At 39.8% G+C, this 18211-nt stretch overlaps 1 protein-coding gene across 6 annotated transcripts in view; it reads right to left on the bottom strand.

Moving 5' to 3' along the window:
* Positions 1-3350: 3350 nt before the first annotated feature.
* The window catches only part of MID1 (midline 1), a 157199-nt gene continuing 142338 nt past the window's right edge, over positions 3351-18211 (bottom strand). For 4 of the 6 annotated variants that reach the window (XM_052773989.1, XM_052773991.1, XM_052773990.1 and 1 more), the window contains exons 8-10: positions 12747-12908; positions 10313-10520; positions 5464-8745 (exon numbers count right to left, since the gene is read on the bottom strand). In XM_052773989.1, coding sequence (XP_052629949.1) covers positions 8397-8745; positions 10313-10520; positions 12747-12908 — 719 coding nt within the window. In that variant the 3' untranslated portion in view covers positions 5464-8396. Of the gene's footprint in view, positions 4275-5463; positions 8746-10312; positions 10521-12746; positions 12909-18211 lie in introns of those variants that run through there. The other 2 variants (XR_008233022.1, XR_008233023.1) reach the window with 2 other exon arrangements.

Here is an 18211-nt window from a genome sequence, read left to right as displayed (position 1 = left end):
GGCCAGTGGGAGCACTTACAGGGAAAGTTGTACCGACACTCACCAACCCACTCCTCCGCATGATTTGCAGAGCTTTTGAATTCCACAGACAGATAAAAGGTTGTCAGGACCTCAGCCTACCGCACTTCTGTGTGCATGAGAACCAGCACAAGTGCAGGTGCTTTATACCAAATCCCTAAAACGACTTTCCTGTCCCTGTACCAAATAGCAGCTTTGTAGCTGGGCAGAATGACGTCTATTCCCACATCTACATAAAATTGGTCACTTTTTTTTTAATGCTACATGTTTCTTCTTGCACAGTTAAAAATATATGAAAGCATTCATAACTTGATGGTAATTCAGCCTTGAAGCTGGCTAATGGCTTATTCAGGCTTCAAGACTGGTGAGAGCTCTGTACTTGTTCCTACCAAATTTATTCATCCCCAGAGATTTCCAAGTAACACTAATATGGAGCACTGACTTCATAAGAACAGAAAGACAAAGCGTTCCTGTTTCATCCTCTCCATGGAGGGATGCAGGAAGGCAGCATCAGGATTCTAATAAGAAAGGATGGTTTGGGTACAGTTGTTCGAATTATTAATTGTGAATAAATAACTTCTTTTTCTGTTGTTCTTTTTGTGTATATCATTCAAAGATTTATCCTAATTCCCTTGCATTTGTAAGAATTTACAGCGTAGCTCGGGGCATTTTCTTAATAATACCTCCTGTTTGTCTAAATATATGCAATGTAGGAATGCTATGACCCAACTGTTAGAACATAAACAGTATCAATTATAATTTTACAGAAAAGTCTTGGTTTTCAATTGTTTCAGCCCCTGTGCTTCTTTGTACTGACCATTATTCATGCACATGTCAAGGTTGAATTCACTTGTGTTTCTCTCTTCACCTACCTGAAGAATTTCAATTAGGATTGATGAAAACTATGTTTATGAGCAGTATTATGCTGTTCTGAACTCAATCTGCACCTGGATTTATTTTCTAGGTCCTATGTTGTTCCTCACCTCTACCCTCTGCCATAAGCTACTGACATTGTATCAGCAATGTTTGTTTTCAAAGTAGTTTGACAAAAACCTAACAGTTAAAGAAAACCCAAGCATTTTCAACTCCAACTTACAGATGTTCAATGAGCATATGGATGTAAACTGGTGGACAAATTGAGAGAGAGGTCACAGTCATTTGAAGAAATTAAAAGGATATGTTACTGGTTGTATTAAGGAACAAATCTCCATTTGCTAATTTCTAATTCTGGGCTGGGTCTACCACTGGTTGTAATTACTAGTTGTGGTTCACTAGAGAGGACTTCCACCTCTTCCCACACCCCCAAATCTGGATGAACCTATTTTGTCCTCAGTTTGGCCATCACAACTACTTGCACAGACAACATGACAGAAATACAGATCACATCGCCGCCTGCCAGTGGGAGATGTTCTCACTGTGCTAGCACCACCTTCACACCTGCCATAGGGAGGACTTTTTCCCAATTCGTTAAGGAATTAGACCCTATGCTTCCCAAAAGAGACACATACTTCTAGGCACGGAACTCCTGCTGGAGAGGACACACAATATTTAAAAATAAAAAAAACAACAAATGAGTTGACATTAATGAGGTTGAATATATATATTGCTGTTAAAGGGAACTTCTTCCAGGGTTATCCTAAAATAATCTACTATTCCTCTGCTTGTGCTCCTTAATCAGATCTCATAACACTCTTTTAATTAGAGAGCAATACTATTAAGCCCCGAATAGTGAAACCAAATAATTCAGTACTTGTAGAAGAGTGACAGGCTTATCTGCATTCCTTCTTTAACTTCCACTTAAAAAATATTCTCAACTTTCAAGCTGCCATATTGCATTAGTATTTTGTTTTCTCATTTTGTTTTCTCATTTTGTTTTCTGTGAGCCTCCTGAAAAAGGTAATTTTCAAGGAAATAAAAAATAAATCCAACTTTTTAAAACACACAATTCTTGCTATGCTAATATTTAAAATCTGAAAATGAGACTGAAAGCAGAAAAGAAAGGTGAAGAAATGGATAACAGAAATATTTTCAAGTGGAATAGTTTGTTTTCCACATAAAATAAAAATGAGGGAGAAATAAAATATTGCTAATGAAAACTTTCCTGTTCTCTTGTGTGGCAGTTGGCTGTCATTTTTTAAATGTTTCAGTGATATAAACAGCTATAGTTTTTTTCCCCTGTTCAATGACTAATGTTATGCAAAATACAAAACCCCCATTTGCTGTCTTTCAAAGGTTTCATTATAAGCTATTCTATGAATTCATGGACTTTCAGGAATACTCCTAATTACTGTGTGTCTGTGTGTATTAAAAAGAAATGAAGTGATATTCCTTGAGAGGAAATATCTCCATACATTCAAATAATTACGTAAATTAGGACAAACAGGTAGAGGAAGTAGACATCTAAATTTCTTCAGTTATCCATTTTTAAATGGAAGTCCAAGAACAATAGCCTTAGGTTGCAGCATTATATCATAACTTATGTATCTGCCGTTCTCACGATTTTTAGAAAAGTAACACAGCACCTGCTAAGAGAATTGTTCCCACCCTGCTTGGAGGAAACAGCAAAGCATTGCCTGAACAATTCACCCAAGAAGAATGTTATTGAACCGTACATTTTAAAAGAACCGTACATTTTAAAACACACCTGTGCTGGCCTTGGGAAACAGCTCATGAGAAACTGCAGTTTTGCTAGCAGCTAACGTGCTTTCTGCAAAGACACCATTTAATAGGAATGCGGAGCTGTTCGCACAGGGGCTCCTGCTTCACTCAGGTTTGACCTTTTGGAAACTGAAGATTCATGGGCTGGTACCTACCTCTATGTAAATCAGGACTATCTCCTTTGAAGTCAACAGATGTAAAAATCTGGGTGAATAAAGGAGAATCAAGGCCCCGGGCTGTCATCCCCGCCCTGCTGCTTTTATTCAGGTTAGGATTTCAAACATATAATTGCAATATTTTTTTCCTGTCATTCGGGAATGTGGATTGGGGCTGAGCTGGAACAAAAGGAAGAATAGGTGCAGACTTGCTTTGCAGAGCTGCAGCATGGCACCAGGGCAGGCACTCTGAGTGATCTCTCCCAGCACTGCTCCAGAATTCCCGCTTTTGCTACCTCTGTCCCTCTCTCGGGCAGCAGTAATAACGGCACCGTTGATCACATTGTAGTAGAAGACTTCGTGCCTTCCTAATAGATTGTCATGCTTCTAAACCAGAACTGCCTCGACACTGATGGTATTCAAGCCCATACCCTTCCTATATCACCTTTGGGAAATATATGAGCCTCTCACCTTTAACTGGTATCATTTGTGCTAGAGTTCCTTACTCCCAGCATCCCACCTGGGAAAGTTACATACTTGGTCAACGGCTTAAACATCAGTCCACACATTGGAGGTGACGTTGGAAAGGTTATGGTTGCAGCTGATGTGTTCAGCGACCTGCCAGAGGCACGTGACACTGTAGGGCTTGCTAAAACAAGTAACATGATGAAAGATTATATTACTTACAGTCTTACTAACATGGTCTGCACTGGAATCAGAAAACCAATTAAAAACAATTAAAGAAAACAGAACATTCCACTCCAAGAGTGGAGTTCAGGCAAAAGCCTACCTCACAAGAAAACGCTTGCACCTGTACTGTTCAACTCCCACATGAATGACAAATCAATCCATCCTGGCACAGAGATTTATGTACACAGTTGCCTTAAACCTCCCAGTCCAAACCAAGAGTCTCATCCACATTGAAGCACAGTTAACATCACTGCTCTTTAGTCTCTTAATTTTTTAATATCAAAATCAAGTGCTAAATCAAAGGTTAAAATGTAAAGAGAGTTTCTTTCACTTCAGAAAGCGCAATAAAAACAAATAGCTCAGCATAATCTAGAACACCCACCATCAGCACTTGGAGTCACCAGGGCTTTTTGCCATGTGGAGAAGACAAAAATTAAGGCTGAAGTTCAGAAGACTGTGCTAATTTCTAAATGGGCAACTAACCCAATAACACGGGAAAATACTGCATTCTACATTCCTATACCTTAGTACGCACTTCCACTACTAGAAAGATCAGTATGTGAAAAGACATTACGGGTGGCGTTACAAGAAAATTACCAGTACGTCACTCCGTAAGCCACCTGTGCCCGTTTTTTGTTTATCACTGGCTTCCCAAAGCTGTCCCACCAATGGTCTTCAGGCCAGGCGTGCCCTGGCCAGTTACTGAGATGGCCCAGTGTGTACTTTCTGTGTGGGTCCAACACTTCTTCACGCCTAAACCAGAAATGAAGGCAGTGTTTCCAATTAAAATGAATAGCCTCAGTTTTGGTGATACAGATGAGAGCCACTAGCAATTCTGACTTTGTTTTGGTGCATGGGCTCATCTGAAATTTGTGCTGCTGTAACTAAAAGCAGAATCTGGAACTAGTAGACATCTGCTTTATCAGAATAATTAAGACAGAAATACTTATACTGTGTTCAATGTCAGATAATAGTTTAATGAAATCTCCCACAGCCAATAGTTCTTCATAGTGCTATAAATGCTGGCCATCTCAAAATGAACTGGTTAAAGAGCTGACACTTTAATCTGTGCTGTCAATAGTGTCCTGTTGCGTTTTCTAACACGGAAAGAATACAGTCTTTGCAATTAAGACGCAGGATTAAAACATATGATGCACACTGCTGTTTAGTGACCTGCTATTGCTAGTATAACGAAGAACGTGCATTTGTTTTCACCTGTACTTGCAAATTTCCTGCTTTTCACCCGAGGGATTTTTATGCTTCCTACCCTGAGGACCCACTGCTCGGTGGGGGTCTCTTCGCTGAGCAATTGAGAAATGGGATACCCAGAACAAAGAATAAACTCATGGCAGAAAATCAAGCAACTTTGTTGCTCTCTTGAAAGCCAACAACGGGAAACTACAGTGGGCTAGAGACAGTCTACTAAATAATTTATGACATACAGCCCATTCCTGAACGATTTTTTTCCCCATTAGACGTGCATTAGCACATGGGAGCCTCACATGGAAAATCTTATCTGGCCTCAGAGAGGAAAAAAGCCCCCCTACCCTTCCACTACCTCAAGTTTCGACTACTCCGAGCTGATACTACTGTCTTCTAAACAGATTGTGCTATCATTTGCTCTAACTCTGCTGAATCCCAGCTTGGGTTTTAAATACACCTTTGACACGATCATTATACCAACACAGGCTTTATCTACTATATTCGTTGCTGGCATCTCAGCAGACGATTCCTCAAAAATCTGCCTTTGTTAAACACAGCATTATACAATGCTACCTCATTCCTAGTCACAAAACTTTCAAAAATCAGGGAAAAACCCTCATCTAAGACTACACACTACATTAAAGTACCATGTTTTATTTTTACACGAGGATTACCATTCCCCCAGATTTCAATTGATTACTATGGACCATGCAAAATGCCACAGACCACAGAAGCTATATTTTCAAATGGATGTTTTTATTGATTAATCAGGCATTGAATCAAGTATTGTAAAATAAACAGATTTTGTTCATTAAAAAATGTCCAGAAGAACACCATTCATAGCAAACTTGTTTCCTCATAGTCATACAGAATATGAAATTGTTCAAGAAACAAGCAAAAAAGGACCACCTGACTAATTACTGTCAGTTTGTGTGTGTATATATGCCTGTATACATATACACAAATTACACACTACATTTGTGCATATACTGGTGTGTGTGTACCCATACATATGTGTACATATATACACAAACATATATGCACAAAGAGTACTTACTGAATTAATAGTCCACTGGAGAAATGTGGCTTAGCTCCAAATGAAGTATTCTGTGTTAAAATAAAAACGAGACAGCAAGGCCTGTAGATAACAGACCATTCTTTTTCCATTGGCCAAAACCATGATCTGTCTTTAGACTCATGGTCTATCTTTACAATGAAAATATGTGAGATCATTTGGGATCTTTCCAAATTCATGGTATTACTTCCATCCAGCTCAATCTCTGACAACATTGTATGGCCAAACACTGAACAGTGTTTTCAGTTTGTCCACTACCGAAATCAGCTTCTAGATTTAGTATTTCTGGCAGAAAAGAAGATACACAGCCTTGCTACGTGTACTTTGGTAATACACCCTTTCCTTTTAGGCAGAAACTTGGCAATAATCCTAGATTAAAACTCCTTTCCCCCTGCATCTTTTTATCACTGCTTTGCATCAGTCATCTCCTGTTGTCTCATTATAATAATTTTCATGCCATCTCAGCTACATCCCAAACATCCCAGGCCAGATCATCTAGGCAATGTACATCAGACTGTATCAGTAACACTGTGCTCAATTATAAAATTTAATGTTTGGGGATTTATTTACTTTTTCGTTTTTGAGGGTATACGTTTGTTGATTATTAAAGACACTGTGATAAACACTGCAGTTCGCTATATGTACACATTTTCCCTTATTTATGTCAACTCTGGAAAGATCAGTGGCTCCTACCTGTGAATCACAGGATGCTGCCGCAGCTGAAAGCCACGGTACCAGCAATGTGCTGCCAGACTTTTCTCCATTTAATTCAGCAGTTAGAAAGGCATGTAAAGGGAAATCAAAGGAACGTGGATAGGCATTTATTTTCTAGAAAAAAAGGAAAAACCAAGTAGGCATGTACCTATTCCTCATCTTGCTCATAAGTTTTCTACATCATAAGGCAAACTGTAGTACAGCTTTGTACCTGGAGAATCAGTATTTAAAAAATCTGAAGCTGAGCCTGGGACCATTTTATTTTGGATCCATTAGTGAACAAAGTGCATTGAGGCATCCTTTTCAAAAGACACCTAAAGCATGGTTATAAATTACTGAGCAAAACTTTTCTTAAAGCTGATATTCAATTTATCCTTTTTCTACACAGGCAGATTTTCACCACTTGCATAGTAAAAACAAAACACTGTAGGAAAACCATTCTTTTAACGTTGTCATATGCCTCAAGCATCTCCCAAAATGATCATTTATACATAAGCATTGTATTAATTGCAAAGGGCTTCTATTCTGGAGAAGGAAAAGAGAAAAAAATGCACCTGATTCAGCTTTGAGATAAAGTAGGTACAACCTCTATTGCCTTCACTGAAGTTCATCTACCAACACCAGGATGAATGTAGGGCCGGGCCATGCAGATTCCTACTGCTGCTGAAAACTTGCTATTTACTCCTCATTCACAAAGAGAACTGTGCTTTCCCAAACAACCCAGGACAATGATAACTAGGAGCAAACTCCAGCTGCAGTGTTTCTCCATACAGCACATGTAAAACAGATTTCCTTGCTTTGTTATAGAGACTACATAGTGTATGACAATGGAACATTTGTATTTAATTTAAAATCAATGGTAAAGTGGCACATGTCTCACTTTGGAGTTGGTGGCTGGGCTTGCTGTGTTGAACCTTGTAAAATGAGCAATAAGCATTCACATGTCTACCATCAGAACCGTGACATCTTCCATTACAATCAATCCTTAAAGGATGCCGTGCTTTATCAAATTAGTCTACAGTCAGACCTTGGATTGGCTGCTCTCCTCCAGCGTTGCTGATTCTCAGAGATGGTATCAGTCTTTCACATCCTCAGTGATTCTACAATGTTTCCCAAAGACGAAAGCGAAGCACTGGTAGATGGGAATGTTGCCATCAATAAAATAAATCACCAGGTGATTTATCCACTCACATTTCTAGGAGATATTCCACATGTTTTTTATGAACACAGAGAGCACTGCCCTGCGAAGAGAAGTAAATTAAACTTTCTTCTTTTGCTGTGTTGGCTAGCTCCACTCCCTCACTTGTTCATTTTTGTTCTTTTTGGTCTGCACACTCCCATGGGCAAAGGAGAGATTAGGAGATCTTGCACTCAGTAAGACTAGTAATGAGCGCGCTACTATTGGCACGAGTAAAACCTGCAGTATACTGACTTGTCCACTGCACAGTTTTCATCCTTCCAATTTCCTGCTTTTATCCACTGTAAAATAAAATGATGTAAAGGGCTGATGAAAGTTTAATTAATAGGACCATTAATGTGCAAAACAAATAAGTCATTTTCCAGGTGTCCAAACCAGGCTTTCTCTTCTCGCTCTTTTTTTTTTTTTTATAAATAATTTATAAATCTTCCTGTAAGAGACTAAATACAAAACCAACCAAACAAAACCAACTGCAAATGAAAGTTCAAAGGTATTATTAAAGCCACTTCTCGTCCTTCCGTACAAAGTACACAGTAAAGGAGATATTCTCCCCTTTTCAGTTCTGGCTGGATTTGGCAGCGACAGCCGGGATGCCACGCGGTCCACCAGCTCTGGGCAAGCTCCTGTGGGCAGCCGCCTGGCCACCCTGGGAAGATTTGTCGTCCTACCTTTTGGCTTTTAGCAGTCATGCGAGCTGCTCGGAGGAGTCTAGGTGGTCAGGGATAGGCAAGCCAGTTATAATGGTCAAACACTTATTCCACACAGTGAACGTGGGGCACACCGGCTGCCCAAATGTAATGTCAAAAGTGTAAAGGTGTAGGGAGTTCAAAGCATCGTAAAAAGCAAGGGAACCGTTGTCGTAGTCCAGCAAAATCCCGACCCGCCGGAGGTGAGGCGCAGGCTCGATGGGGATTTCTTTGCTGTTGTGCCGCACCACCCACATGTTATTGCAGCGGCAAAGCACCCAGGAGGCAGAATTCTTCCCGATCCACTCATGCTTCGGTGCTGACTTGTAGGAAATACCAATGGCATACCTGCAAAACGAAAAACGACTCAAGGAAACAAATGCTTCCTGCCATGTTTGTCTCCCAGTGAAGTCAAATGTTAGCCCAGAGGACTCACTGGAATGGCCCAGCCTCTTACTTCTGCTGGTTAAGTCCTAATTAAGTGACATTTCACCGCAATATCTGCACAGGCTTAATTAATGTTTTTCTCCATCTCACTTTTGGGTCTGAAAGGTCAGGGAAACTTTCTTGTCCCTTGTATTGTTTGTAGTTTGGCTGCTATGGTAATTTTTTGGAGCACTCGCCTCTGGTATTCAAAAGGAAGATTGGTGAGTACTCAGCAACTCAGAGTTTAAATCACTGGGCCTCAAATTTCCACTTCCGAACTGATGAATACAGAGGAATTCATTGATTTTAAAATACACTGCTATCTGTCAACTAATCTGATCTCTCCTTGCTCCTTTAATATATGGCCCAGAAGAAGGAATGCAAGAGTAAACATCCAAGGACACATTAAAAAAAAACATTTTTGCCATTTCCAAATATATTTTGCCAGATGTTGGTGTGGTTTTTAGATTCAAATGAGCATTTTTGAGACTGGGTTTTGGGCCAAGTGAAGCAATTGGAGGTGAAGACATTTGCTCTGCAAACCATAATTTATGGCAAGATGTGCAGGGTAAAGGGATTGTGAAAATGTTCTCATTAATGGACACCGAGGGCAAATACCTGATTTCTCATATATAACAGAAATGTAAAAGTTCCTCACGTTCTAGAGACACTGCAGTATTTGTTGGGCTTTCAACCAACAGAGATTAATGTGCCATAAGTTACTCTATTTCCATTCCTCGGCGTTGGCACAGGCAAACAGCATTTTTCTTGTCTGAGACAGTGGGCATATCTGAAGACCTTACCGACTTTCCCACTCCATTAACCTCCATCATGATTGCTGCCTTTGAATCCCAAAGGATGACATCTCTTCCACTGACTAAAGGGCCCCTGAAATCCACCCCTGTATGACACAGAGGATCATTCAGGAGTGGAGGAATGCACTCCTCCATTTCCAGCCCCTTGCTTCATACCCTGGGGCACAGCCCTACAGCTCTGCTGCTCTGTGCCCCCTCCCCAGAAGCAAATCTGACCTCCACCCCTGTGAAACTAGATCACCAAATTGCCCTCGTATTTTCTTTTTTTTTCTTACTGAAGGATGCTAAGATCTTTCAAGTTTAGTAAAGAAATGATCACACTTACAAAATTCGCTCTGTTGTATAAACAAGAGGAAACTTTCTGAGCTCTCCAATTCACTAAAATCTTAAAATGTACTGTATGTGGGTTCAAAAAACAACCATCCTCAGCCATCGAGTAAAACTCCTGTGAAGGCCACTAAATATAAAGATGCTCTATCTGGCAGATTTAGTTCCAGAGTCCAGAAGTGCTGGAGACTGGGAAAATAGTCTGACAAACTATGTGAAAGTATATGCTTGTCCTGCTCTAGTACTGTTCCCCATGCCTCTGTTACTGATCTCTATCACAGAAACTGTGCCAGGACCTGCACGGTGTGAACTAGTGATTCTTTTCACATATATTTTTATATACATACCACGTACTCCCGCTTATAACCACTTCCCAGTAATGCCGCCCGCTGTCAATGAATACGTTGCCAGCTACTCCGTAGCTCCCTTGGCTTGTGAATCTCTCTGGCGTGTGACTCTTTTTGGAGGATGTTTCATCACGTTCCACTGTCAAGTTATCATGAGACACTTTCAATTTTCTATGAGCAGATTTGGGGTCCAGTTTAAATGGCTGACCTAGAGATGCAGAGACAAAGATGGCAGAAGGATGGTTTGGCTTTGATTTTGAAAAGGAGAGCGGATTAGCGAGACTCTAAGAAGCCCTCAAGATTACATAACCATATTAATCTCCTCCTCTGAAGCATTCTTGAGATAAACGAACCTATTCTGCTCCCTGCAATAGCTAGTTTGCATTGTCAGTTTACTGTCAATCTCATTGTGCACTAACTTCCCCGTGTCGATAATCCCTGAAAAGAGCCCTGCATAATCATCACGCCCATTATCTCTGACCTAGAGGTAACCTGAATACTCTAATTCTTGCATGTAATTGAAACCAATATACATGCTAATAAAGGTCTGAGGGTTGCTTTTTTCACAGCATATTAGATTTAGAATAAATTGCGTTCTATTAATTCTCTAGAGACAAATCTCCGTAATAACATCTTCATTGTTACTACAAAAAGTATGATTTCAAATCCCGCAACATGAGTTTGAAAATAAGAAGAAGCACTAGCCTTGTCTGTTTGTTCACTCACAGCTTTATTTATAACAAGCACAGTCAACAATTCAGGATCGCTTTGGAAGGAAGCCCATGTGGTGCTGGATACTGTGCATTAAAAAGAAGGAAGTTAACTGTAACTTGGTCCAAATAATATGGTGTAAAAACATTTCTGAGGCTGTTGCTCTTGGCAAGTATCTTCAGCTGTAGCACAAGGTTTGTAGACAATAACAGGAAGCTTTTTGTTAAACCGAACCCTGTAGATATATAAAGCCCGTCACAATTCTGACAGGCTTGCTCATTGTGTCAAAAAGCAGAATGATCATTTACCTCCACCAAGAGACAACTAGGAAAGTATGACTCCACAAGTGGTCCAGCAAAGCCCTTTTCCCTTCTTACTGTCTTTCATATCCAGGGGAAAAAAATGTAAGCAGAAGATTTGATGACATGCACAGAAAACAGAAATGAGCACTCTCAGGAGGTCTGTGCGAGGCACTGACGCGTGTACTTCAAATAAGATGTAAATTGTTCAGTTATCTACTTTTGCAATGTGTATTTAGTTATGTATTATGACCAAGTATAAAATAATGCCATTGGAAAGTATTTGGGGGCACGTTTTACCTGCTTTTTCTTACCACTTGGTAGCAGTAAAATACCTACGGCCTGCCTCTCTAACTGGTTAGTAGCCTTTGTGTTGCTGAAGCGGTATCTGAAGGATGTCTTTCTCTGTACTGAATTGTATCCGGTCACATCATTTCTCACAGTCACCCGAGAGATTGCTTTTGTGCCACACGGGGTCACAAAGAGACAAAAGGATGAAAGAGTGTCATTTCCAGATGGGTCCTCTTGTTACGCATTTGCTTGTAGGTTACCAGGTTTAACAATACGCAGATTTTTGGTAGCAGATGTGGGGTTTGTATGAGCAGCTTTTACACAGAAGTGCAAGCCAGGTTACTAGCAGAAAGGAGAAAATCAGAAGGGTGTACATGCCATTCCCTGCAGCCTCCTTCTTGCAACATTCAGTATCTCCCCTCTTCGAGCACCCTCCCCTACAACAAGGAGATTTCAGAGGCTGCACAAATCCCAGTGTTCCCTTCCCAGCACTCAGAGCTGCCCGTGATGACTACATGACTGAGGGATTGGCTGGGACACAGGAAGAAAAAGGCTGAAAACCAGTCTTAAAATTGCTATACTACATCTGCTAATAATTTGTGTAACCATTGTTTTTTTGAAGTGGGATCTCTGACTACTCTACCACCTTGTTGAACTCCATAAAAACCTGAGGGGGGTGGAGCTAAGAAGGTTTCCAGTGTCCTAAGAAAGAGATCATTTCGGAGGATAAAATTAAACTAGCAATTATCTTACGAACACTATACAAAAATAAAATGTTTCATTGCAAACATAAGAAAAGTTTTTGCTTTGTAGAGGAAAAAGAATAGAGAGGACATTAAAACAAAACCACAAAAGAGTATTTTCAGTCATTTCACATGTGAAGGCTCTGTTCCTAAATGATATTTCCAGTGACCAAACTACAGATGTATCTCTCTCTCAAAAAAAAAAAAAAAATTTCTGCACTGCTGAAGACTCTGGCAATCTTGAATTGAGTTAAATAAGCAGCTTTCCTTGTGGGGAGCACTTCAAACAAGTTAAACTGCTCTGTGCTCTTGTATCTTCCAAAGATCAAACCTAAAAAGGAAGACAAGAAAGGAGAAGAATGCGTGCGTGCTGGATCTCATGTTACTCACTGTTTGTCTTGAGCTTGCCGGGCTCGCTGCTTCTGCTGCCTGCCTGATTAATGGCCTTAACAACGAAGATGTACTTAGTGCCGCTCTGTAACCCGTGCACTGTGTAGTGGTTTTGTTTGATATTGGGAACAATCATCCAGCTGTCGGCTGAGTTGCATAAACCTGCAATTTCAAACAGAGCACGTCAGTCATAACATACTAAACACTTTATAACAGAGGAACATTTAGAGCACTCCCAAGCACCCAATGACCGATATGAATTTTGCTTCTGTGCCTTTTAAAGTGTTGTTACTTAGTTATTGAGTTGCTGCTTAATGCCACTAACTCATTTCATCAGTCCTCAGCCAAGGTACCTTTTAAGTTCTTGCTACGTGAAGCCAACCATAAAAAATGGGCATTTAAGAAATGACTCAGTGGAGGCACGAGCAGTCTGAGATTTTTCATATCCCAGCACAAGGAATTCTTTATTGCTTAAGAACTCGAGGATTATGGAGATCCCATCAATCTACTGTTTGGATTAATGAACTCAGTTTAAGCCTCAGAAAACTAGTGTAAGCAGTAAAGCTAGGAGGGCTGGGGAGGCACCTTTGCTGATGGTACCCACGTATGCATTCTTCAGGACCTGAAGCAAGTCATGGGAGGTCAAACAGGGTAGAGCACGGGCTTCAGAGCAAGCTTTGGCTCTTACACTCCAGTCTTTGTCAGTATGTAATCTAAGCCAATAAATTTAATGGATGCAACTTTTTGATTTATGTCCTCATGGTCAGATGTCAGCTGGGGAAAAGCTGGGTAATTTTCCAGTTGCAAACTTTTTGGGGTACTTTTGATGCTTACCACAGAAGTATAATATGTAGGAAGTCAGTATAATAAGGGAGGAACAATATCATCTTCAAAACAGGAAAATACTCCATTAAGATGAACTTATTCATCTACATACATTTTTCCTACTGTGATATAACTTCAATGGCAGTCAATCACCCATATTACTCACTGTACATTTTGAACAGCTTCTGGTCTAATGGATCCCCAGTCTGATAGCTCTCTTATTATAAATGTTTACATAAATAACAAATCTAACATTCACGAAGTATATATATATTTACAACCTTTTACCTAGTTATACAGCTAGAAAAGGATACATGCAGATGGAAGTGTATGCATGCATGTGCATATATAAGTCTGGAAAACTTAAAAGAAAAATGCTTGACTGGATTAGGAACCTGACAGACTTCTTGGTCTCTGCCTTTACTGGGCATTGAACATGTTATGAAAGCTACTGTGTTATTAAACAACAGCTCTCAGCTTTTAACTCATGTTTTACTAGCAAACCAGTAAGTACTAGTGAAGAGAATCTTTCAGAAGTCACTATTAATTTCAGCTCTGCATATTAGGCAATACAAAACCTTTCTGTAAAGTAAAAATTAAAAGGCTACTGGACACAAACCTTGAAAGAAAAAATCCTGTCATACAGGTTTACAGACTCATAACCATACTGGGAGATTCCTTCCTAATTTGGGAAGTGCTTTTCATAACAAAAGATCATTAGAAACAGAACTCAAACCCCAAATTTCAATCTAAGAATTATGTAGCTTTTGCCTCAAAGTTCTTTTATATTACATAGCATCCTTGAGAGGCAGGCAGCTGTTCATCCTCCTGTGCAAATGGGAAACTGAGGCACAGTTTCAGATGGGACTCATATCACCTCGTCATCTAGTGAAGAGCTGCAATGTCTAACCTATTTTTCTGGACTCTGAGGAGAGGCAGAAATCAGTGAGTAGTTTATTTCACTTCTCCAGGTGTGAACATCCTACCACAAGTGCCTTTCTTTTCTTGGCCACAGAGGAAGACTAGGTGACTAGCGTAGGTGAGATCTCTAACATCAGGTATCTAAAATGAGGTGAGATGAACCCCCCCTGCCACCCTGATTTGAAGTCTGGAAGTCTCAGCCTGTGGCTGAACTCAGACATGGGTTGTGGCCTTTGGACCATGAGTTACCAGCATGAGAACATTTCTTTGTTGCAGTTTTCTGGTGTAAAGTGGGAAAAAAGAATTCCAGTATGTTCCTTATGCTCCAACCAGTGAGCATCTCATCCTGACCACATGTAGCCTCCCTAAATATCAGCTACAAGACATTCGAACAGTTTGCTATATGTGGATAGAAGCAGCAAAGAAAAGCAACCTTGCAGCACTGTTTTTCTCAAGACTATTGAAAAACTAGATCATATAGAGCAATCATCTTGTCTACCTCCTGAAAAAAAAGAAGCCAGTGTTAATACCCCATGAAAACCCCAGCTGTGCCCAGTACTTGTAGTAAACTGCTTATAGCAACACCTGTCCATGTCGTGTTTCACTGAACCATACATACTGAATGATACTTATTCTTTTAGGCTGGGTGTGAATAGGTTTCCTAAGAGGAAGAAAGGAAATAAAAGCAGCAGTTTCCTGGCGTACTGTATTTCACTGACTGCTCAGAGGAATCCTCATCTTTTCCCAATAAAAATTTGCCACAGGTATTAAAGGCACACTTGTTCTGTAGCTGAACAACCACACTGATTTCGCATTGAGACCATCACTTACCTGACTCATAGGTGTTACTGCAAAGTAAGTGTTAAATTAAAATAAAACAAAATGAAGCACTGGATTTAGAGGCAGTGCAGCATGCGCAGACAGTCCTTAACTTAGATGCCTCTGATGGGCTAACAAATAACATATGACAGTAACCGGGATGGATCCAGACAGTGGTCCTGAAAGTGTCTTCTCCTTCCACAAGCACACTTTGAAAGCAAAGGTCTATGGTATACATGGGCCATATATAAACAAACCCTTACACAGACATAGAGATGCCCAGATTTTTGCTAAATCATCTTGAAACTAGGTTTGTATGAGTCACTACAACTCTCTAAAGGGCAGATTTTTCAGGCTTGCATTACACTTTTTATGATACCCTCCAGAGGCTGATTGCTCCTTAACGAAGTATAAAACTTGGACCTAAATAGGTATATGAAGGACTGTAAAGGTAAAGTTGCATTGCTATGAGTCTCCTCTCCAGTCTATCCTCTCCTCCCATGTATGAGGATTTACACATACCCAATACTCACTGGTCTGTAAATACTTACACAGAGTAAATTATTGTATTATTAAATAATCCAGTTAATGATTAATTTAGATTTCTGTGTATAGAAGGCAGAGCCACAATAATTTTAGGTATTGCTACATCTTGGCTTCTGCTGCTGGGGTTAATGTCAAAACACTCACAGGCAGATATATGTACATTCATCCCACCTGAGCTTGAACAAAGAGCAGTGTTCCCGAGTTAGGACCTCACCTACCCTAAACTCGCTGCACAGTCAATAGAGAGAGTTGGGAACCCTCCGCTTGACCTCACTCATGTTCTAGGGGAAGGCTCTGTCCTCTTCGATGACACAAGACACCTTGGGTTTCTTTTCTTTGCCCTTCCAGTCTTAGGCATCCCAGACTACCGGCGTACAATACATGTTGGATGTGCAGCGACTGATGGTTCCTTTGCTCGACAAATCTTGCTGTCCCAACAAGCTGGCTCTTGCCTATGCACCAAGGGGCTCAGTGATGTGTCCATATGCTTCCTGACTGTGAACTATTTGATAAAAGGCTTTAAATTGAACTTTGATTAAAAAATCTTGGGAATTAAGTTTTGATGGTGTCAAACTACAAGTCCCAAATCCTTCAAAACAGAGAATAGTAACTAGTGGCAGCCAAGTTAATCTTTTAGGTATGAAAGAATATTTTGTCACTGCATCAAAAGAATTTGTCTCCAGTTATGTCCTGTCAGGACAGCGTTTCTTCTCTGAATACAAAAGAAGATGATGAAGAGAGTTCAGGGAAACGAGCCAGCAGCCTGGTAACGCGGGCATCTGGGGGTAGCATTTGTCCTCTCCACTCCGTGCCGGTGGCAGCAGGTTAAGTGGAACAGCACACATCTTCTCCCCACTGGCGCCGCAGCAGGAGTTAAGGGTCTCCTATTGTACCCACTCCTAATCCAGGCTACATTCAGGTTTCTTGTTTCAAAAACCCAGGGCTTTTTACAGGGTTGTGCAGGTGGTAAAACAATGTATTTTAAAACTGTAGCCTAGAAAAATGTAGAGAATTTAAATCACATCCTGGAATGGTGCAGTGAGCACAGTGATGTCCGTACAGGATGTGTGAGTTTTCAAAACAAGTTTCTCAGAGTCTGGAGGTAATAATTTGTAAAGCTATTTCCCTGGTGTTGGCTGTTGATGCGCTTTAAAAAACAGATGGGAAAAATCTCAAGGTGTAAATCCTCCTAAAATTTACACTGGTAGATTTTAATAAAATATATCTTCTTGAGAACTGGAAGAGGAGCACAAAAGTCATGGGAAAGTTATTTAATCTCTTTAGTATTTTAATTATTTTAAAATGCTTTATTTAAATAAATTATTACCAACTCGCATTGGTAGAACAAATACAGTAGGTGAAGGTAACAGATAGCTCTCTACCCCCATTTTGCATTCCCACATGAAAGAAAATAATATATGCAGGTTTTCTGCAAAACACATCACATTTTTTTTTTAAGAAATACACTTTTTTTTATCATTTTCAAGAGGAAAAAGTTTTCTGGGTTTTATCCCATTTTGCTTTTGTGCCATTAGAAGATACTCACTAAAATCATCAGTAGAAGTCTGAAGATATAAGGAATCTGCTTTTGATAAATTAAAACTTCCAGAAACAGACAAAAGCTAGACTATTTAAAAAGTTAACTGGTGAATCATAAATTCACTGTTTTTCATGGACGCTTGCGTTCCTAAATGTCTTAGATCCTTCAACAGAATTTTATCCTATCTCATAGGAAGAGTAACCACGTAACACTGAAAAGGTTCTGACACTACACTGTATCCTTAATACAGTGATTTTTAGTCATTAGCTGATGTAACTAACCTAAATTCCATTTACTAGGAAAGAGAGAATTATTTACTGCTTTTTGTCTTGAAGAGAGAGAAGTGTTTTTTCATGAAGACATCTTGTATCACAGCTAGTAAAAAACTAGCTGGGTGTTTAAATTTTAATCTTCCTGAAGCACACTAAAGCAAATCCATGATGTTAAAAAAATACATACTCAATAAATACTTGAAAATTTATTGAAATGGCATAATGAAATTATAATGCATGTTAGCTAGCTAGTGACAAAGTCATTTTAAAAGCCTTTACAATATTCAGATTGCAGGTGATTAGCTGCCTCTCAGAAATGCAAATGTGCGAATGGTATAACTCTGAGAACAACTGCTTTAGTAAAAGCCTGCTTAATTTAAAGTTCTGTATTGCTCTTATGCACAGAACAGGGTTGCCAAGCATCTAATAGGCAAGCAGTTTGGCCACATTTGGAAATAATCTTTCCTGTATGAAATAGGATTCAAAATGAAATACTCTGTTTGGACCTTTTCCATCAAATATTAACTCTCCAATTTTTCAGT

The sequence above is a fragment of the Harpia harpyja genome, chromosome 22, assembly GCF_026419915.1.
Source record: "Harpia harpyja isolate bHarHar1 chromosome 22, bHarHar1 primary haplotype, whole genome shotgun sequence".
NCBI classification, from domain to species: Eukaryota; Metazoa; Chordata; class Aves; order Accipitriformes; family Accipitridae; genus Harpia; species Harpia harpyja.
The sequence above is the reverse complement of the archived record's forward strand: the minus strand, read 5'-3'. Positions and strand labels throughout refer to the sequence as shown.